The 23692-nt window shown below is 42.4% G+C and overlaps 1 protein-coding gene across 1 annotated transcript in view; it reads left to right on the forward strand.

Annotated features, from left to right (window-relative positions):
• Window positions 1–23692, forward strand: part of IGF2BP3 (insulin like growth factor 2 mRNA binding protein 3) — a 169736-nt gene that overhangs the window by 101594 nt on the left and 44450 nt on the right. The window contains 6 exon segments of the mRNA XM_038391083.2: window positions 1951–2235; window positions 6743–6877; window positions 7425–7547; window positions 18593–18728; window positions 22779–22871; window positions 22873–22911. Coding sequence (XP_038247011.1) covers window positions 1951–2235; window positions 6743–6877; window positions 7425–7547; window positions 18593–18728; window positions 22779–22871; window positions 22873–22911 — 811 coding nt within the window.

Below are 23692 nucleotides of genomic sequence, written 5' to 3' on the forward strand. Positions count from 1 at the left end.
CACTATCAGAGGCTCGTTCACCTGCGCATCTACCAATGTGATATATGCCATCATGTGCCAGCAATGCCCCTCTGCCATGTACATTGGCCAAACTGGACAGTCTCTACGTAAAAGAATGAATGGACACAAATCAGACGTCAAGAATTATAACATTCAAAAACCAGTTGGAGAACACTTCAATCTCTCTGGTCACTCGATCACAGACCTAAGAGTGGCTATACTTCAACAAAAAAGCTTCAAAAACAGACTCCAACGAGAGACTGCTGAATTGGAATTAATTTGCAAACTGGATACAATTAACTTAGGCTTGAATAGAGACTGGGAATGGATGAGTCATTACACAAAGTAAAACTATTTCCCCATGGTATTTCTCTCTCCCACCCCACCCCCCACTGTTCCTCTGATATTCTTGTTAACTGCTGGAATTAGCCTACCTGCTTGTCACCATGAAAGGTTTTCCTCCTTTCCCCCCCCTGCTGTTGGTGATGGCTTATCTTAAGTGATCACTCTCCTTACAGTGTGTATGATAAACCCATTGTTTCATGTTCTCTGTGTGTGTGTATATAAATCTCTCCTCTGTTTTTTCCACCAAATGCATCCGATGAAGTGAGCTGTAGCTCACGAAAGCTTATGCTCTAATAAATTTGTTAGTCTCTAAGGTGCCACAAGTACTCCTTTTCTTTTTCCAAGAGTAGATGAGACTTGATGAAGGGAGCTCCACGCCATGCTCTGCCTCTTATATGGGGCAGAGGAGGAATGCTGTTGTAATTGCTCTATTCCTCCTTTTGCCCCAAAACAATGAGAATGAGGAGGAAAGTGGGAATTAGTGGAGCTTAGTGGGAGAGGCTTGGTGTTAATTAGTGAGCCCCTCCGAGGGGGAAAGTGCCCTTTTAAAAAAAAAAAATCCAGCTAGCTATTAGTATTTAAAACACCATTTAGCAACTAGTACAAATGCATTTCAACACCTTTCTATTGTGTCAGATGGCTGTTTTGTAACCTATGCTCCTGACCAAGTGAATTTCTTTGCTAATTTTCTAACAAGGTTACAACATAATTGGTTGATATGATTATAAAGGTGTTAAACTCTCTAAAATAGGTGCTGAATGGTATTTCAAATCCTGTTAGCTAGCTGTGTTTTAAAAAAGCACTTTTTGTCTTAAGGTTAGCCTACACTGCAAAAGCTTTGCCAGTATAGCTCTGTTAGTACAGCTAATACTGGCAAAGCCTCAAGCATAGACTTGGCTTGTACTGGCAGAAAGAGCTAATTTGCCAGTATAGTTAAACCACCTGCCAGATATAAGATATACCAGGAAAAGGAGACAAAGCTAATGTCATTCTGGGAGGTGGTGTCAAAGTGTAGGCTGTGTGTACACTAGGGGGCTGTACTGACACAGCCATGTGGGCTTAGGCTCCAGAGTGTAGACATACCCTCAAACTTGGCAAGAGCATATTTGTAACTTTGTGCATAGTGCTTTCTCTGTATAATAGTATATCATGGATCTTGGGTTTTGTAAGGCTTGATCTACATTTAAAAATGCAGTCGACATAAGTATGGCACCCAGGAGTGTGAAAAATCCACACCTCTGAGCACCAGAGCTGTGCTAACCTGAGTCCTATGTAGACACAGCTAGGTTGATGGAAGAATGCTTCTGTTGACCTAAGTTCTGTTGCTCAGGGAGGTGGAGTTCCTACAGTGATGGAAGAACTCCTAGTGCCCTGTAGTCTGTCTCTACACTCTGGGGTTTACAGTGGCACAGCTACGGTGCCATAACTATGCTGCTGTAGTGCCTGTGGTGTAGACAAGGCCTAAGAGTCTAGCTTTAATGTAAGTGTCAATCTCTAGTTTCATTAATGCAGTTTACAATGAGCAGAAGCTCATAACTGAATGATTTTTCATTTCATAAGGTCCCATGTATAATTCTCATATTTTTCCCCTTTGCAACTGTACAGAGCAATAGAAAAACTAAACGGATTCCAGCTTGAAAACTATTCCTTGAAAGTTGCATATATCCCAGATGAAATGGCAGCACAACCACCCACACAACAGCATCCACAAGGGAGACGTGGATTTGGACAGAGGGGTCCTCCGAGGCAAGGGTCACCTGGTGCGGCCACAAGGCAGAAACCGCAGTCAGATGTTCCGCTGAGAATGCTGGTTCCCACGCAGTTTGTAGGAGCCATTATCGGGAAAGAAGGAGCAACTATCAGAAATATCACAAAGCAGACACAGTCCAAGTAGGTTATTCTACAGAATTGTGTTGTGGGCTTTAATTTTTCTTTTGGCTATCTTTGTCTTTCTCCCTATTCACCCAGCAGAAGCGTGTGTTCTTTCCTTTCCCTCTCCCCCAAATGGAGTGGTGAATATATTTGTGGACTAGCCAAAAGTTCGGTCTATCTGGCACATTTTTCCTCCTAAAAACTTACCCTGTCGATCCCCTCTTGTCTGATGTGTAAATTTAAATGTTTCCCGGGGATTGATTGCCATTTTCCATGTCTTCCAAGATATTTTTGAGGAAAAAATTTGTTTTACAAATAGAACACAGTACAACTTACTGTTTGGACAAGCGTATGAAACTAGTTTGTCAAGTATGTATCAAGTCTTGTCTCCTCTTTCTGGAACACTTGGGCCAGATCTACATTTTAACAACACTTACACAGGAACAGAATCTTAGTGTAAATGCAGCTATACCAGCAATAAAGTCCTTCTGTCAGTATAAGCAGCAGCTGTACTAGAAGGGTATTTTTGGTATAACTATTATTTACCATTATAAATATACTGGCAAAACCTTAGTGTAGACTAGCTAAGTGACATCTCTGTTACATTTCTACTGCCTTGAAGGTGTCATTTTGGAGATTTGGTGTTTGTATTTTATGTTGAGATAGCCCCTGCAAGAGTGTTGCCTTCCCAAACTAAGATGGCAATTAGGGTCACTCTAAAAACATGCAGTGCTTCATAATTGGCTTATGTGGTAAAAGGGCAAATTAAAAGAATTGTGTGTAACAAACAAATTAGCAAGTTGTGTTTAGGGGCCACATTTTGTCCTTCGTGTGTTTTTCTTCAGTACTTTCACTTTGACAGATTTAATTTAATTCAAAGCTGTGAGAAACCAGCAGTACTAATAGAATGGTCTCCAGTTACAGAAAGAAAAGGAGGACTTGTGGCACCTTAGAGACTAACAAATTTATTTGAACATAAGCTTTCGTGAGCTACAGCTCACTTCATCGGATGCATTCCGTAATCCATCCGATGAAGTGAGCTGTAGCTCACGAAAGCTTATGCTGAGATAAATTTGTTAGTCTCTAAGGTGCCACAAGTCCTCCTTTTCTTTTTGTGGATACAGACTAACATGGTTGCTAGTCTGAAACCTCCAATTACGGAGACGTTTTGCTTCTCAGGGTTCTAATGGTAAAGCTCTGTGTATAGAATACACCTTTGTTAAACAGTAACTATCCAGTGACTGGAAGGGCTATAAGACAGTGATTCTGGAACTATGGTCCATGGACTATTGGTGGCTTACAGAGCACACAGTGGTGGTCTGGGGAATCAAGTCTTCAAGTAGTAATGCATCCTGCTAGCTATAGCCCTAATCAGGGTACTCTCAAGATTGTTTTGTTTAACTAAACACAGGGGGTGTGTGTGTGTGTGTGTGTGTGTGTGTGTGTGTGTGTGTGTGAGAGAGAGAGAATTTTGGGCTTTCATGTCCGTCTGCCCTGCCCCTCTCCCCTGGGGTTTCTTGGGCTACGTCTACACTATCACTTATGTCAGTATAACTTAAGTTGCTCAGGTATGAATAAGCCACTCCCCAAGTGACATAAGTTATGCTGAACTAAGCATTGGTGTGGACAGTGCTATGTTGGCGGGAGAACTTCTCCTGCTAACATAGCTACTGCTGCTTGTTGGGGATGAATGAATTAAGTCGATGAGAGAGCTCTCTCCCATTGGCTTATGAGCGGCTACACTAGAGAACTTACAGTGGTGCAACTGTTTCGGGGACAATATGTTGGTATTTTAACCTTGAGTGATGGATTTTCTTGGAGTTGGGAAGGGAGATCGGCTGCAGATATGTATCATGTCAATGACTTAATGGGGGAAGTGAAGTTTCTAAAATTAGATGGATGTTCTTTCACATCAGACCTCTGAATTTAGTATTTAACCAGACTTTAATGGATAAATGCTTACATAGCCTAAAAATCTTGTTACTGTTTTTAATTAAGTGGATTTAAAATACTGAAGGTGGACTAAAAAGATTGTTTAATGGAGAGTGCTCTAAGCAACAAGAAACTAATTGTCGGGGGAGCCCTACGACTTCCAATTCTCAGACCAGCAAAGGCTTGGGAAGCATTGCCTAGGGCATGTTAAAGATTAACGCTATGATTTTGGTGCAGAGGTCGTGGTGTTCGTGGTAATCATGCATTATAATAAAGCAGTAGCAGCTCCTGTGGGTCTGGTTTTCCACTCTGGGCAATGTGACCTGGCCCATGTGATTGCAGTGCCATTCAAGTTTGGCACATGCATCCCTCCATAGATGGAGAGGGAAGTGTGGATGTGACAAGCCTGCGTGGTGCTGTGACCTAGTGCATAGAATTGTGATGCTCAGGGCTGGGCCTACCTCCCTGCTTTTTGGAACAGAAGCCACTGCTACAGGGTGAGTGTGGGGTGGGCTTTCTTTCTAAGATGGGTTCACACACTCATGCATGTTCTCATGCTGTGACCTTTTTTGTGACTTGGGTTTTTCCCCTGAACCTCTGGTGTGTTTAAAAAAAAAAAAAAAAAAAAGACACATGACACATAAAAATTTGCATGACACAATCGCCAACTTACTCATGATCTCTGAAAAGGGCAGACGAGAGCAGAAGTACTGTCACTGGCTGTAAGCAGATATGGCTTCAGAGGATGCTGCCCTTTTTGTCACTTTTTGGGAAGGCATGCACAAGAGAAATGTCGGCTTCCTCTTCTTCTCCTGACAGTTGGTTTCGTGGACTTTTCACAAAATGCTGCACTATGAGCCAAAATGAAATGTCTGTATCCAGAAAGGGTTGACAAATTGGAGGGAGTTTAGAGAAAAGCAATACAAATGATTTGGGGTTTGGAGGTATTGACTTGTGGTTAGACTTCAGAAAACTGGAGCTTTGCACCAAGGTATTTGAAAGGTGCAAACGCTCAGGGCCCTATTGTCTCTCTGCAGGCCATCAGTAATTCTTAATTTTATTGAGTTACCTTTTGTGGTGCAGATGTTTAGGATGGTACAAGATATAACTAGAAGAAATGGAATGACACTAAGAACAGAAACATTTAGAGTTGAAACCCAGGAAAATATTCCTGATGTGAACATTAGTAGGATGTAAAATAGTCTTTTAACAGAAGTGCTGGAAAACTAACAGGTGTTCCTTTTCTAATTTTGTGATAGGAAAGCCAGGTGGAATGCAACACATGCTTACTAATTGAGAAAGTAATTTTTCTATTTTATATAAAAATCTCGCCAAAATGTGTTGGATAGAATCTGGTAGGAAAGGGAAAATCCATTTTCTAAAGTTTGGAGCATCATCCAGCAAAACCAGAATGTGCATCTTTTAAAAAGGAAAATATTTAAGAGTTTTGAGTTTTATGTGATGTTAATACAGTAGTTCTCAAACTTTTTGTACTGGTGACCCCTTTCACATGTAAGCCTCTGAGTGTGACCCCCACCCTTTATAAATTAACAACACTTCTTAATATTATCAAGGTTCCTTCCCCACTCTGAACTCTAGGGTACGGATGTGGGGACCTGCATGAAAGACACCCTAAGCTTATTCTTACCAGCTTAGGTTAATCGCTGCCACCACCAAAGTGTTACACAAAGAACAGGGGAAGTGCCCAATTGAAAACGTCTCCCCCCAAAAATATCCCTCCAAGCACTACACCCCTTTTCCTGGGGAAGGCTTGATAAAAATCCTCACCAATTTGCATAGGTGAACACAGACCCAAACCCTTGGATCTTAAGAACAATGAAAAAGCAATCAGGTTCTTGAAAGAGAATTTTAATTAAAGAAAAAGTAAAAGAATCACCTCTGTAAAATCAGGATGGTAAATATCTTACAGGGTAATCAGATTCAAAATAGAGAATTCCTCTAGGCAAAACCTTAAGTTACAAAAAGACACAAAAACAGGAATATACATTCCGTTCGGGACAACTTATTTTATCAGCCATTTAAGCAAAACAGAATCTAACGCATATCTAACTAGATTGCTTACTAACTCTTTACAGGAGTTCTGACCTGCATTCCTACTCTGGTCCCTGCAAAAGCATCACACAGACAGAGAGATCCTTCCCCCCACCCTCAGCTTTGAAAGTATGTTGTCTCCTCATTGGTCATTTTGGTCAGGTGCCAGCGAGGTTATCTTAGCTTCTTAACCCTTTACAGGTGAAAGGGTTTTTCCTCTGGCCAGGAGGGATTTAAAGGTCTTTACCCTTCCGTTTATATTTAACACCACTATAAATGCTGGATGCAAAGCAGGGTTTGGGGTGGAGGCTGACAGCTTGCAACCCCCCCCCATGTAATAACCTCGCAGCCCCTTGAGGGGTCCCGACCCCCAGTTTGAGAACCCCTGTGTTAATAACTATATTTGTATGTTTTACCAAATGAAACCTTGGTTTGGGTTTAAAAAAATCCATATTAACTCAAAATAAAGTGGATCTATAATCTCAATTCTCAATCCAGATTAGAATAAATGCTTACAGCTAATGTTTTTTCTTTCCTCAAGAATTGATATTCATCGTAAAGAAAATGCAGGTGCTGCCGAGAAACCAATTACTATCCACTCTACTCCTGAAGGCTGCTCGACAGCTTGTAAAATTATTATGGAGATAATGCAAAAGGAAGCTCAAGATACCAAATTGTAAGTAAAGGGTTTAAAGAAAGTAAAATTCCAAATCCTTTTCCAGTCCCATTAAAGAAGTACTCTTAGCTTTATCTGTCAACAGGTGAAGGTGAATCTTCTCCTGGATGTCTGGAAGCAGCATTTAATTTTTGGCTTAAAGAACTTAATTTTATTTTCAGTTCCACCCTCTTTGTGTAGGGCTTATGTCAGTGTAGTTAGGACGGTGCAGTGTCTGTGAACACAATGTGTTACTTACATTAGCTGTTGGCCCTGGCTCTCAGCTCCTCACACTGTTCCTCTTCAGTCAGTGGAAGTGCTCCTGGTGAGGATGCACACAACTGACAGAAGGAGGGTAGTGTGGACATGAGCCACTGCAGTAATTACATAGAGCTGTAGTGTAGACATGCCCTCATTTTTAATCTGTTAGTAAATATTTATGTGTACAAGTTATTGCAGCAAACAGTTAAGATTTTTCATTCAAGTGATATTACATTTAAAACCTTGCTTTTTTCAATTGCTTTTTAATAGTTGGCCATTTGTCTGAATTCTGTAACTTCTATTACAGTACAGAAGAAATTCCCTTGAAGATATTAGCACATAACAATTTTGTTGGCCGTCTTATTGGAAAAGAAGGAAGAAACCTAAAGAAAATTGAACAGGACACAGATACTAAAATCACAATATCTCCGTAAGTGTTCAATTGCCTAAACCTCGAAGTGCTGTGCCTCAGAAATAGTTCCTTGGGTTTTGTAAACCTTACTAAGTTTTGTCCATTATGTAAAGGCTGGGATACCAACCATTGAGACCCCCATCCACGCTGGGACTTAAACGGTTATTTTAGCTGAATTTAAACACTTCTCAACTTGTCTAAAAATAGTCTAGGCAAGGGCTGGTCTAAAAATAGTATTCTAGACTAGGCAGAACTCTAGTTTAATCCATGTTTATAACATGCTGTCTTGAAACTGTTATATGCTGGACAGGCAAGCATGTTTTATAACAGGACTAGTTTTGAAGTATGTATAAAATGAGTTGAAATAACATGGTTAAATCTCCTACATTGTCTGGGGTTTGGAACAAGGTAAAGCAGAAAAACAACTGAATAAATAACAGAACAGTAGTATTTTAGGTAGTAATTTTCTATTTGGGTCAGGTCACTTTCTGCTTCAGCCTCTAGCAGCTAAACTGCAGTAGGGTAACCAACCTATTGTTCATTTAGACAAATGTCTAAGCAAGAGCTCTGCTTTCTGCTATTAGCTGATCCTCACCCGTGGGTGGAAGTGACCGCTGCAATGAGCTGAAAAGTCTGAATACTGCTCTGTCATGGAGCTACATGTGGGCGAGAGGAGTGTGAACTTCTCCTCTTGAATAAAGTTTGGGGAAGTGAGAGCAATAAAGGAGTGGACACACCGAAGGAGGAGGGACAAGAGGGAAGTGAGTTAGGAAACTGGATGAAGGAGGGGGAAACAAGAAGTGTAATTAATACAAAAGGGAGAAAAATAAAGGGACAGAGAAAAGTAAGAGAGTAAATAAGAATTTCTATAAAGAAGGAGAATTGGAAAACAGTCTTGGAGATGAAAGAAAGAACCTGATAGTTTTTTGTAACATGGGCAAAATGTTTGGGAGAAGGAAAAATTACTGGAAGGCAGAACACAAAGATGCTTGTGACTGTTATAGACTCCTGATGGAGACTCTCAGGACAGAACTGGGAGCAAAGCCATTTTGCCCCGGATTGAGATGAGGGAAGTTGCTGTGGGGGCAAGGAGGCAGAGGACCCTGCCTAACACAACAGAGATGATCCCACCCGCCAAGGTCTCCCCAGGAACTGGTGAGCTAGTGAGGGACGTTGCATTTATGATGTCTTATTGTCTTATACAATACTGTACTCTCCTGTGCTTTATCTGTTAAGTAAAGGGCATAAAGATGTTAGACTGGATTGTGTCTGACTACTTCACAACTGCTGTGGCTTGTCCCTTAGAGAGTTAAACTGTAAATCAGAAGAATCGTACCTTTTTGGGTGGAGTTCTGGGTGAGGGGTATCTTTAAGTACTGGAGAGTCTGAAGGGTCAGCGCTATGCCTCCAGGCAGGACAGCAGGTTCCAACACTCAGGTGAGGGTGCCAGATAAAAGGTCTGAGAGTGAGCCTAGGGACCTTTAGATTGGGGCAATGGCTGGACTTCATTCAGACTCCAGAGGCTTGAAACACCCTTTCCAAAGCACAGGGGTTTGGATTCCCCTGACAGCTGTTCTAGTGGGTGGCCAGGAAGGGGTAATTCTTCAATTAGTGTCCCTGTCAGCACTCCATGTGCACACCTGTGCGCTCTTCATCTGAAATTTTTGTCAGCAGTGTATGCTCCTGCACCCCAGACACCCCTGTGCCTGAAAAAGGATTTATAGGGAGGAGCTGACCTGTTGCCACTCCAGTGCCTTTTTAGCTGCCTGTGGCTTGAGACTGAGCATTGCAGTATTGAGCCTCGCGGCTTGCTATGCCTTGCTTTCTTTATACCTTTTCTTTTAGTTTTTAGTTCTTAATTTTTTTCTGTTATTAGCAAAAGTTTGTCCTTTGAAGGAGTTTCTCCCCTTCCCTGCTCCTTGTTTGCCCTTTGGCCTCTAGGTTTTTTCCCCAGGCCACATTCACAGCCTTGAGTGCAGGTTTATGCCCTGTGAGACCTGCTGCAGGTCTTTTTCCCTCAGCAACAGACATTCAAGCTGCCTTTGCTGCTTGGAGAAACCCACATTCCCTGTAAATTTAATGCTTCGGATTTAAAAACAGATCTAAAAAAATGGAGGGAGGACAGACTTGAACTCCTATTTATGGAAGGCTCCCTGAGACCCACAGTAGCCGAGTTACCTCCGTACGTCTGTTCCACCGACGGCCTCTGGTTCAGCAGTCCTTGGGAGTTGTGAGGCTCCCATTCCCTCTGATACTGCGACCATGGTACCAACTAAGGAGGCTATGTTGTATACTGAGAGAGCATCTAGAGCGGGACCAACATCACGGCACCTGTCTCAGTGCCTTCAAAAGCCAGAACCAAGGTAGTCTTTATCTGTACTGTCTTCCATAGCCTGAGGTGAAAAGCATGCCATGCTTATTTTGGTGCAGTCTCCAGGACCGCCCAAGATGTTTACTCCTGAGGAACCCTATCCAGGGTCACCAATATCATCCAGGCTTCTGGTTCATGGGAACCTCTGAATCCTCAAAAAACCTACATTTAGATGTCCTGAGAGATACTCCAATTCACCTCATGGAGCCTACTCACTTTCTGTCCATTTCTTCAGTGGTGACTCACCCTCTAATATTGACACTGTCCCCACGCAGACTCCTTTGAGGGTACCGAGGGATACTTCTAGCTGGTACCATTACAAAATTCGCCATACCACCTCACCAGTGTCCCCGTCTAACCTCGGTAACAATGGAAGTGCATATCTCTTCTCGGAGCTTGGTACTAACCCAACAACTGATACCTACACCACTGGCCCACTTTATGGATACAGAGATGTCTGTCATGGTTCCTCCAACTTCCAACCTCCCTTCCTAAAGATTCACACAGCAGAAGGAGCTCATAGCAGGAAGAATATCCGTTTACCCTGTCAAGGACAAACTTGGGGTCCTGCCCCATTCCCTTATGCTTCATCAGAGTTGGCTTACTGGAATCTGTGGATTGCTTATGAAGACCCTTTCTACAGGGTGCCATCCCAGAAGACCTCACGTCAGAGACTTCAACCAATGCCTTAGGTCCTGCCACCCAGATACCTTCTGCAGAGCAGGAAGCAGTGGAAGAAGAAGAAGCACCCCCTCCCCACAAATCCTCCTCCTCATCAGATGAATCTGTTGTGCCTCCCCGCCATCATACCCTGACGACTTCTGGGCTTTTCAAGAACTCATAAAAAGTGAGGCAGACACCTTACAAATTTCGTTAGAGGAGATTCAGGAAATCCACCGTTCTTTGGATGGATATCCTTCATTCACCTTCTCAGGGCAAGGATTGCCTTGCCCATCAATTTGCTTACCCCAGCACGTACGGTATAGCAAACTCCAGCCATGCATAAACAAGCTGACAAAAACATCCCTCCTAGAGGCTCAGAATACTTTTTTCTCCCATCCTCCTCCCAACTCTTTGATGGTGGAGGCTGCCAACCAATGAAACCGGCAATTCTAGTTCCATTCAACACCATCTGATAAGGAGCTGAAATGATTGGACCTTCTCGGCAAAACTACTTCTTGGCCTAGTTGCAATTCAGAGTGGCCAATTATCAAGCACCGATAGCAAAGTGTGACTTCACAGTCTACTCAAAATTTTCATCTTTATTGAACACCTGCCTCAGAAGCAGAGAGAACAATTTCAGGCCCTTATTACAGAGGGACAGGCAGTCGCCAAGACATCTTTCCATGCCTCGCTAGATGCCACTGACACAGCTGCATGTTTTATGGCTATGGGAGTAGTCATGTGCTGAGCTTCCTGGCTGCAGTCTTCTGGCCTCCCTCAGAAGATACAAAATATGGTCAAGCACTTTCTTTTCAAAAGCCCCAAGTTGGTTAGTGATGCCATGGATGGGTCCCTCCATACACTCAGAGCCTCCCTGGGGACACTATGATCTTTGAGCATCTATAAATCTGTGATGAAAAGAAAATAGAGCAGATCACAGACAACTCACTTCACTACCACCCCACGAGACTGGCTGAACTCCATGATGAAGCCCAGATTCCCTAAGAAACAGCCCTCTCCCAGCCACTAATGTCTTCAAAATGTCTGTTTTGACCCGTTGGTTAAGGATCACAAACTACCTCTCACTTTGGATCCTAGGTTGCATTTGTTCCCTTCCTGTCCTTATGGGGGATCATCTCTTCCATTTCCTACATTCCTGGGAGTTCATTACTTCAGACAGATCCTGGAAGTGATTTCTAAGGCTATTCCATCCAGTTCAACTCCTTACCAACTCCTCTCCCCCATCTGTCTTCAGGGAACCCACTCACAAAGATCTCTTACGAAAAGTACAATTCCTTTTAGCTGGGCATGATCAAATCTGTCCCATGGGATGTCATTGGGAAAGGGTTCTATTCTCAGTATTTCCTTGTCCTGAAGACAGTGAATGGAGACCAATTCTGGATCTCAGGACCTTAAACACATTCATCTGCTCCCAGTGGTTCAGAATGATGACCCTAGCGACAATAATTCCCTCTCTGGATCCAGGAGGTTGGCTTGTTTCCCTTGACCTCCAGGATGCTTATTTTCATGTCATTCATCTCTTGCACAAACCATTCGTACGTTTTATGGTGGGCAAGGGCCAGTACCAGTGTCGCATCCTGCCCTTCGGCCTCTGCACCACCTCAAGGGTCTTAACCAAAGTTCTCTCAATTGCAGCAGCGTATCTTCTCCAGATGAGCATCATCATCTTTCCTTACCTGGATAATTGGTTCCTGAAAAGCAGCTTGCTTCTCAAAGCACAGCTAGCAACCAGCAAATCTCCATCTCTGTTTCGCTCTCTGGGTCTCTGCCTGAACATGGAGAAGTCTGCTCCAACACCCACACAACATGTAGACTTCATCAGGGCCACTCTGGACTCCTCTTTCTCCAGACCATACTTTCCCAGGGACAGATTTACCACAATGTCCAAACTTGTTTCAACAATACAACAGAGCCTACAAACCACTGCAAGGATTTGTGGGCTGTATGGCAGCCTGTATGTTCATGACTCCCCTAACAAGACTTCACTCTTGATATCTTCAAGCCTGGTTGAGAACTGTCTACACCCCAACAGACACAGTCTATCCAAGTGGGTGTCTGTACCTCAGAGTCCTTGTTTCTCTGATTTGGTGAAAGGACCCACAAAAGCTGTGAATGGGAGTTCAATTTATGCAGCTTCTTCCCACGATTATCAATACAGACTCCTCCATCATAGGTTGGGGTGCACACTTCCAAAGCTTCACAGGTCGGGGCAAATGGACCCCTCAGGAGCTGATCTTCTGTATCAACATATTGGAGCTCAGAGCAGTCCATTACACTTGCCAACAGTTCCTAGCACACATTAAAGACCTCCCAATCAGAATAATGCTGGGCAACAGAGCAGCAAAGTATTGCATCAGTTGGCAAAGAGGAGCAGGTTCCTCGTCCTTATGCACTGAATCCATAAAACTATGGAACTGGTGAATATCACACCGCATACAGATCTTAACAGTTTATCTACTGGGACTACAGACCAGAGTGGTGGATTCCCTCAGCTGATGCTTCAGCATCAACCATGAATGGGAACCGAACAGTGAACTGTTCCAAGAGAGAGATGTCTTACCTGGGGACATCCACAGGTAGATCTCTTCAAAACTTCATCCAAGGTGAAGTGCAGACAGTTCTGCTCAAGGGGAGGGTGTGGCCACAGCTCATGGGAGAGGCCCTAGCCGTTACCTGGCTTTCAGTTCTGATATATGCTCATCTCCCAGACCCTCTACTGTTCAAATTCCTAAACAATGTGAGACAAGAGATTCTAGTAGTCATCCTCATAGGCAGGAGCAGCAGGTTTGCATAATTTTTGGTTGTGCCCAGAATGGGTCTAAGTCTCTTTCTTTCTCTGCCCACTTCCCCCCCACCCTTCCATTGTAAGTCGATATATATTTTTTAAAATAATGTAAAAATGGACTGGAAACAGTAAGTGTTTAACCATTTCCCTTTATTGCACAATATGATTATCGTAAGAAAAATGTATTTAACTAAGAATATCAACTTTATTAATACTCTTTTGAATACGGAAACAACCAAACACTCTTGGATCAATAACCCTCAAAAACAAATATTTCTAAAATTAAAATAGCCCTTTCTTTTGCGATGGTCTTCAGGAGGCAGCAAATACTTTTTGTCATTGTTCGGTTCTTGAATGGAGGCATCCAGGAGACTTGCAGTGTCCAATTCAGAAGCAGAGTTATGAATGTGCAGAAATGCCAAGTGATTTAGATGTTCTTGTCCCATTGTCATTCGCAAATAATTGTTCAGTCTGCTCAGGCAACTGAATGATTGCTCAGTGGTGCAGGTTGTAGTTGGAATTGTGTAAAATTTCAGAATTGTAACTTCTGACAACATGTCACTCAAGCCTTCATTTTGTTTCAGAAATTGCTTGACTTTTCTCACCAAATTTAGCTGGAAATTTCTCGATCTGCAAATATCACTCAACATTTCTAAATGAAGAAATAGCCTCTCTGTGTTAATGTCACCATGGAAAACTTCAGTTATTGGGACAGTGTCCTGTTTCGAGCCATTTGCTGCATCAGTTGTATGCTTCTCCAGTTTTACTGTGAATGTAAAGCTTTCTGTTGAAAACCTCTGTTCAATGGCAACTTTGCAAACATCGATGATCCTGACATATATTTGATGAAAATACTCTTTGGGGTCACTAAAGGTATGCGGAAGGCTTCCATGGTCAAGCCATCTCGGTGGCTTGCATTTTCTCGGGAGTGTAGATCATCTAAATAAAGATTTCTTGCCTTCTCTACTGTTGTATCCCAGAAGTGATTATATGACGAGTCGGTGCGCATCCCGCTCAACACCTCTTGCAACAGGCCAACTTTCTTTATAACAATTGCCAGTGATACATTTGGGCTTTAAATTTTTGCATTAGCTTCTTCTACAGGACCCGTGGCTTTCACAAGAACTGTTAGTGTAAAGTACGTTGAAAAAGATTGAAGTTGCTTCGAGAATCCACTACATTTTGAGCCAGATTCATCAGAAGAGTAACTAAATTCATCTAGGCAGTTCATCCTGGCTTCCTAGTTGTGGAACAGTGATTTAATGCTACTGATCCTTGGTGTCCATCTTGTCGGGCAAATGGTCATAAAGAAGGCTCCCCTTCAATCTGAAACTCTCTGAATGCTGCCATACGATTCCCTGAAGGCACTGATGAGATCTTTCACCATCGAAAACGTACCACGACATTCTAGAATATTATGCATGTCATCCTGCGTGGCAAGGTTAAGGGAATGTGCAGCACAGTGTGCAAATTCCGCTCTTGGCTCTTGATCCCTCGCTCTGGCTTGGACCCCAGTAAATTTGCCTGACACATTACTGGCCCTGTGGTAACACTGCCCTGGCAATCAGAAAAGGGCAAATCACACCTGAGAAGCGTATCTTCCACAATTTTGAAAAGAGAAGCAGCATCCATTGCATCAGTTTGTAAAACCCAGTGAACTCCTCATAAATCTCCCAGTCTTCACTAGAAAAGAACCTTAAGAAAAACTTACTTGTTCTTTTCTTGATGGATCAGTAGTTTCATCCATTACGATGGCATAAAACTTTGAAGCCTTTATCTTTTGCACAATTTGTCTTAGCGCCATCATTACAATTATTTTGTTAACCTCATGTGGCAGCCACTTATATTTTGTGCGACTAAGCCACTGTCTCAGTTCCTCTCAATCTGTACTGCATAGTAACAAGACCTGCATCAAATTTGAATCACTCTCATTATGGCCACGTAATGCTATTCCTTGTTGAGCTAGGTTCTGAACACTTAAAAAAAATTTTGTGCAGTGCATTCTTGGCTGATTGTGATTCTTTTCGGTAACTGGCCAACATTAGTGTAGAAACATTTACTTGTGATTTGCAGAGCAGCATACTTCATTATGCTTCCTTGTGACAGGATGATTTTTCGTGTGATGTAAAACCATGCAATGCGTGTCTCCAATCTTGAAATCTGGATGAAATAAACGATGGTTCGGCCTTCTTAGAAAATATTAAGATCTTCTTTTCAGAACAATTTTTGCAGACTGAGCAAAAAGCTCTGTCTAATTCGCTATTGCACTCCAACCACGTAAATCTTGATAGCCAAGACTGCTGAAAATTCCTTTTCTTATCTTGTAGATTTGCCACATCTTTCTTTTGTATAACTTCAGTTTGAAAGCTGGGTGTCGAACTCAAGCCATCACTTGATGAACTATCCATTTCTTCTTTTTCTCTGGGTAACTTTATTAAGAATTTATCCATTGTTGATTATTACTGGTCCTACAAATCAAGAATTTGTTGCTGGGATAAAATGAAGCTACAATGCACCGGCACCACAAGATTACAAGGGCCAATTAAAAGTGGAAAGTCAGAAGCAGCACTCACCTGCTTCAATACATTATATTTTGTTGTACCTGTATACAACAAATTATATATTTTTAAAGGATGTAAAATAAAGTGCCTTTAAAGCACCACCTGCTGGAGCCGGGCTCAGGCGGGGATTTAAAGGGCCCAGGGCTCTGGCCGCTGCCAGAGCTCCCCTGCCACTGTGGGGAGCCCCCCGGCTCCTTTAAAGTGCCACCGGAGCTCTGGCAGCGGGGCTCAGGCGGGGGCTCCCCGCAGTGGCCGGAGCACTAAGCCCTTTAAATCCCCACCTGAGCCTGGCTGCTGGAGCCCCAGGTCTCTGGCATCCGGGCTCCGGCAGGGATTTAAAATGCCTGGAGCGCAGGAGCGGCCAGAGCCAGGGCCTTTAATTCACCCCTGAGCCCCGGGGCTCCCAGCCATCTTCGCAGCTGGTAGCTCCGGGGTGATTTAAAGGCCCCAGATCTCCCAGCCAGAGCCCCGGGACCTTTTAAATTGCCTCTTCCGGTTGAGGCCACGCCCCCGACTCGGGACTCTGGCGTACTAGTACATCCTTTAAGTTACTTTCACCCCTGGTGCCTTCTCCCCCTCCTCAGGTGCAGCAGCAGCGCAGTGCGCAGCAGCAGAGCAACCACCTGCTTTCAATCAGGCAGGGACGGCCTGGGAGAGACACAGGGGGAGCGGCAGGCAGGGGCCGGGGGATGCTCCAGACAGGGCCGGGGGAGAGACACCGCTCCAAACGTTGGTGGAGCTGGGCCCCTGGCTCTGAATATTCCTGGAGCCTGGGCACCACGAGCCCATATAACTCGCAGCCCCTGCTCATAAGACCATCATGGCTGAGACAGGTGTGGTTCATAGAGCCGATTCATTTGTTCCTACAACCTCCCCTCTGCCTTCCTGTAACCCCAACTCTCCTCTCCCAGGATTTGGGTTTAGTCACCTACTACAGTCTCACAACACTTTGCCTCAGTGTGGCTATTCAGTGGCTGGCTGGTATAGAAGAGATCTGCTCTCCAGAAGCTAAAAGGGTACGGCTTAACATCGGAGCCAACAACTAGGAAAACTTACCAGAGAAACAAGGTGAGTGAGGTAATATCTTTTATTGGACTAACTTCTGTTGGTGAAGAGACGGACATTTGAGCTGAAGAAGAGCTGTGTGTAAAATCGAAAGCTTGTCTTTCTCACCAACAGAAGTTGGTCCAATAAATGTTGTTTCCTCACCCATTGTGTCTCACAAATATCCTTAGCTAACATGCTACAACAACACTGAATACAGGAAATTTACCTGCGAAAGTGAAAATGCTTCCAAGCTTGGTGCAACCATCAAGCTATGCTTTCTCTTGAGTTCTCTTTGGCTCGCATCCTTGATTACTGTCTGAATTTAAAGACCACAGGCATATGGCTAAGCTCCATCAAAGTTCAGCTAGTTGCCTATAGAAGTGTTCAGTCTTCATTTATCCTACCGCTGCAAGATTTATCAAAGGCTATTCAACCTCTTCCTTCCTGTCAAGGAGCCAAGCCTGCTATGGGACCTCTCCTTAGTTTCTCAGTGCTCTGAGGAAACCCCATTTGAACCTATGTGGATGTCCACATCCTTGCTTCCTTCTTAAAGTGTCTTCTGAATTCCACATTAATCAAAAGATTCACTAGCCACTATTTTACACCAAGGCTCACTCACACAGGATGTTAAGAGCTCTTGCCTCTTTCTTTGACGGGACCAGGCCCTTTTGGGTTTCTCCTAGACTCTTCATCTCTGTTGCAGAATGAATGAGGAGACATCCAGTCTCCTCCCAAAGATTGTCCAAATGGGTTCCAGGTTGTGTTGTCATGCTACAAAGTTTCATTCCCCTCCAAGAGTTATTGCTCAATCTATCTCTGTAGCTCTTCTAAAAAATACACCCATTTCAAACATCTGCAGGGCAGCCACCTGGTCTTCGCTGCACACATTTTACCAGCACTATACTCTCGTGCCGGATTCCAGGACTGAAGTGGCCTTTGGTGACACTGTCTACAGTCCATATTGAATCCACTTCTTCGGCACAGAGTGTCCCCTGACCTGGGGCACCCATAAGTACACTACTTGAAGAAGAAGGAGAAGGAGATTACTTAACTTGTCCAGTAACTTGAATTTTTCAAGATGTGTGTTTCTATGGGTGCTCCTCTACCTACTCTCTTTCCTCTCTGCCTCAGAATCTCTTTCTTCGGACTTCTGTGGTTGAGAAGGAATTAGAGTGGTAGTGCATCTGCCCCTTTTTTGGGGGCCCAAAGGTGTCTGGAGCACAGGTGTGGACCTGCAGACACTGCTGACAAAGATCTCCAATCAAGAGTAGATGGGTAGGTGTATATCCTGATGTGAGGCACCCAGGGGGACACAACTCAAAGAAGTCAGGTAACTATACAAGGTAAGTAATCTCTCCTTGCTAGAATCTATGACATGTTCAAGAAAATCTTAACCATTTGACACTGAATCACATTGCAGTAATTTTAGTCCAGTCTTTGTGAGGGAAGCATTCTTTCAGAGTCTGTTAGAATCATGTTTGAGTTCTGCTGCAAATTGATCTTGTATATTCCAGGGCAAATCTGCCAGTTTCAAAATTCCCCAGCCTCAACTGATAGGTTTTGATTACAGTCTACTGTTTGAATGGTAATTAATTGCATTTCTGTTTGCCTGCAGACTGCAGGACTTGACACTCTATAACCCTGAACGGACCATTACAGTTAAAGGCAGTATTGAAACTTGTGCCAAGGCCGAGGAAGAAATAATGAAGAAAATCAGGGAGTCCTATGAAAACGATATTGCTGCTATGAATGTGAGTCTTTTTCTATGGCTTGGTCATTTTTGGATGTTTATTTCTGAGAGAGTCTTTAAGTCATATATATATATATATATATATAGGATCTCTTTTTGGTAGAAAAAAATTGAGAAAATTAACTTAGATGAAGGACATGAAGAATAATTTTACTTCAAAACCTACCTGTCTTTGTTGTGGAGACTGGAAAGGAGTTTTATTTGTATTATGAATGTTCATTTGATGCCACAGTAATATGAAGTACTTACTTGAAGGAAGTGCTTTCTAGTTTCCTGATACTGTTTTGTTTTTAACATAATAAGAACCATCTTTTTATTTGGTAACTTTAATCTGTAATTGAGACTTTCCTTAGTTTCCTATTTTCTCATGTGTAGGACTCGCTTTTTAATTTGGGAGCAGAAGTATGTCCTTTTCAATTTGGAAGGTAAAGAACTGTACTCCTATGAAGATAAAGAGGACTTGTGGCACTTTAGAAACTAACAAATTTATTTGAGCATAAGCTTTCGTGAGCTACAGCTCACTTCATCGGATGCATTCAGTCTGATGAAGTGAGCTGTAGCTCACGAAAGCTTATGCTCAAATAATTTGTTAGTTTCTAAGGTGCCACAAGTTCTCCTTTTCTTTTTGCGGATACAGACTAACATGGGCTGCTACTCTGAAACCTGTTCCTATAAAGATAGTTGCTGATTATTTAATGCAAAAAAGTATTGCCCTGTAATTTGACAGTGTCACAGGTAGAGATCGGTAGACCAGAGAAGACTTGGGTAAACCATCCTACAAAATGTGGAAACATGGGCAAATTACTAACTTTAAGAACGAAAGAACAGTATAAGCATGTAGGGAGAAAATCAGAAAGAGTAAGGCACAAAATTAATTACACCTAACAAAAGACATAAAGGACATAACAGGAGGGTCTATAATACATTAGGAGCAATAAAAAGACAAAAGAAAGTGTAGGTCCACTACTTAACAGGGAAGGAGATCTAATAATGGACGACACCAAGAAGGCTGGGTGTTTAATGCTTATTTTGCTTCAGTCTTCACTAAAAAGGTTAATTGTAATGAGATGCATTTACACAATAGTAACAAGAAGGGGGAAAGAACACAAGCCAGAATAGTGATAGAAAAGGTTCAAAAATATTTCGAAAGTTAGATGTATCCAAGTTGGCAGGACCTGATGAAATTCATACTAGTGTGCTTAAGGAATTAACTCGAGCAATCTCAGAATCACTAACAATTTACCTTTGAGAACTCATGGAGGACAGGTGACAGTCCAGAGGACTGGAAAAGGTCAAACATAATACCTGTCTTTAAAAAAGGCAACAAAGGACTTGGGGAATTTTAAGCCAGTTAGCCTAACTTCGATACCTGGAAAGATACTGAAACAAATGTATTAAACAATGAGTTTAAGCACTGAGAGGATAATAGGATAAATAGTATCCTATATGGGTTTGTGAAGAACAAATCATGCCAAGCCAACTTAATTTCCTTCTTTGACAGGGTTACTGACCTAGTGGATAGGGGAAGATGTAGATGTGATATATCTTGACTTTAGTAAGGCTTTTATACAGCCTCACATGACATTCTCATAAGCGAAGTAGGGAAATGTAGTCTAGATGAAAATACTATAAGGTGAGTGCACAACTGATTGAAAGCAAACTATTCATTATTATTGTGAATACAGCCTGTCAAACTGTGGGATGAATCTAGTGGGGGCCCTGCATGGGTCTGTGCTAGATGTGGTACTAAAGATTTTCATTAATGCCTTGATTGATGGAGTGGAGTATGTGGCTTATAATATTTGTGGATGACACCAAGATGGGAGGTGTTGTAAGTACTTAGGAGAACAGGATTGGAATTAAAAATGACCTTGATAAATTGGAGAATTGGTCTGAAATCAACCAGAAAAATTCAATAGACACCTGCAAAAACACTACACTTAGGAAGGAAAAATGAAATGCTCAACTACAAAATGGGGAATAACTGGCTAGTCAGTAGTGCTGCTGAAAAGGACCTAGGGCGGTCATTTTCAGCCTGTGGTCCATGAACTCTTGGGAGTCCACAGACTATCCGAGGGGTCTACAAAAGGTTACCACCATAGAACAGTGGTTTTACCCTGTGATCCACAGAAACCTATGGGTTCACAGACTATGTCTAAGATTTCCAAAGCAGTCCACATCTCCATTTGGAATTTTTTAGGGGTCCACAAATGAAAAAAAGTTGAAAGCCACTGATTTAGGGGTTATAATGGATCACAAATTGAATGCAAATCAGCAGTGTGATGCATTTGTGAAAAAGGCTAACATTCAGGGGTGTATTAACACAAGTGTCACACTTAAGACATAGGAGGTAATTGTTCTGCTCTACTCAGCACTGTTGAATCCTCACCTGGAGTACTGTGTCCAGGTCTAGGCACCACCTTTTAGTAAAGAAGTGGACAATTTGGGGAGAGTCCAGAGGAGAGCAACAAAATTGACAAAAGGGAATGAGGAAGGGTTAAAAAAAGACCTGCGCATGTTTATTCTTGAGAAAAGAAAACTGAGGACTGATAAGTCTTCAAATACGTTAAGGCTGTTATAAAGAGAATGGTGATCAATTGTTCTCCATATCCACTGAAGGTAGGACAAGAAGTTATCTGCTTAATCTACAGCAAGGGAGACTTAGGTTAGATATTAGGAAAAACTCTAAAGATAGATAAGTACTAGAATAGACTTCCAAGGGAGGTTGTTGAATCCCCATCATTGGAGGTTTTTAAGAACAGATTGGACAAACTCCTGTCAGGATTGGTCTAGGTATAATTGTTCCTGCGTCAGTGCATGTGGCTGGACTAGATGACCTCTTGAGGTCCCTTCTAGCCCTACGTTTTTATGATTCTCTGAAAAATTCAGATATATATCAATACTTAACCAAAATGTTCTGTTCTGGATGTCAGGTGGGAAATACCTTTCAGTTGCCAGTGTTTCCTGATTGTCCAGACTGATCAGAAATACCAGGGCTATTCTTCACCACCTTCGCAGTGGGTGGGGATTATGTTGGTTTTTTTTCTAATGCTTTATTTGATGGATTTGACCAGTCATTCCAAGTTAGTTTGTTGCCCTAAACTGCAGTTTTAGCTTGGTCTTTGGCAATAAAGGAAATCCTAGCACCTAATGTCCCACAGTTAGTGTCTAGTGATGGCCTTAAATGGGGTCTCTGTCCTAGCTGTAACAGGTTTAATATGTCAAATTGTATTGCAGGGAAATAACTTGGCGGGGGAGAAACTGGGGCTTAACTGAAGATTCTGGAGTGTGTTAGAATGCTACAACACTTCCTACTAACTAGGCATGGTCAAATTGCCCAGGAACAGTCTAGTCCAGTGGTTCTCAACCTGTGGGCTGCTTGCGGCCCAATCAGCAAACAGCTGCAGCCCATGTGACATCCTCAGGGCCATACAGGTAGTATATATATTGTGTGGATGTGGCCCACATAACAGAGAACATTGCATATGTGGCCCATAATGGTAAACAGCTTGAGAACCACTGATCTAATAAGTGACATGTAGCTTCTTTATAGTTAATGCTCATCCTGTGTGTACTGTGGGGGAATTTCACACTCGACACTCTGCAGTCCACCTGCAGTTTTAGCAGTGTGGGAGGTGGGGAGAAATAGTGGTTATGGATGGAGCCGCTCTGTTTCTAAAGGACTGTTGAATTTCTATCACAGAGTCAGGCGGGTTATTGTTTTTGTACTAAACCTCATTCTAAGCATGTGGTGTAAAGGTCTGCCTGTCACTTGGATTTCTTTTCTACAATCTTGTGGGTCACTTCATTGAAAAATAAAGTTGTAATGAGAGTCACCTGACTGTCTGTCACATTAGAGCCAAGCTTTTAACCTTATTGGCCTAAGTGAGTTGTCTGGGTATTAGGTCTGAAATCTGAATCCTCAAGAATGTAGATGTAAAGTAAAACGTTGGCATCTTTACAAAAGAGGCTATTCCATTATCCCAGCTAGGATTTTGATTAAGTTTAATAACTTGCATTGTAAAGCTAAATAATTCTTCTACCGTTGCAGCTTCAAGCACATTTAATTCCTGGATTAAATCTGAATGCCTTGGGTCTGTTCCCACCTTCTTCTTCAGGAATACCACCTCCCACAGTGGGTGTTTGCCTCTGCTGCCACTGCTACTTCCTATCCACCATTTGGGGTAAGAAGGCTTCTTACTTTTGGCTATATTATATTGGCAAAAAGGGTACTGTCAAAATTTAACTACTGTTGAAAGGTAACGGTAACTATAAGGTGATGCTGGTCAAAGCTGGAATAAAAGAAAAACTTGGCAAAGACCCAGGTATGTTAGTGTTCTGGCAACAGTTTACTGGTAGCACAGTTCTTTTTGTGTTTTGCTTGATGTAATATGCGGGGTTTGTTTGCTGAATGCTTTCAGCTTGGCTTGTTTCTTCTGTTTCCACATGAAAATTATCTAAGGTGGTTATGGAAGAGTACAAACACTCAGTGACTGTTCCGTAAAATTATCAGTGATGAAATTATCAATGAAATCAAACAAGTGAGATGTGGAAAAGTATGAAACCCTGTTTTCTAAATACATGATAGATATTTTCTTTTCTATCCCTGCAGAAAAATAAGTGCAAGTTTATACTTCACTCTTAAATGAGTTAGAAAAACACTTAGTCAGAGGTTACAAGAAATAAAGTAATCTATATAAGCCTATCCTTCCTATCCGAGTTCCTAACCTGAAGAAAAATATGGCATTTGATAATAGGTTAGAATTCTGTGTAGCAAAAACAAATTTTTCATTGAATACAACATTTTTGTGTACGTACGAAACCTACTGATATACAACAACACTTAAGTACAGTAGAACCTCAGAGTTACGAACACCAGAGTTACAAACTGACCAGTCAGCCACACGCCTCATCAGAAATACACAATCAGGAAGCAGAAGAAACGAACAAAAACCAAAAAAAACA

This window comes from Dermochelys coriacea, chromosome 2, assembly GCF_009764565.3.
Source record: "Dermochelys coriacea isolate rDerCor1 chromosome 2, rDerCor1.pri.v4, whole genome shotgun sequence".
In the NCBI taxonomy this organism is placed as follows: Eukaryota; Metazoa; Chordata; order Testudines; family Dermochelyidae; genus Dermochelys; species Dermochelys coriacea.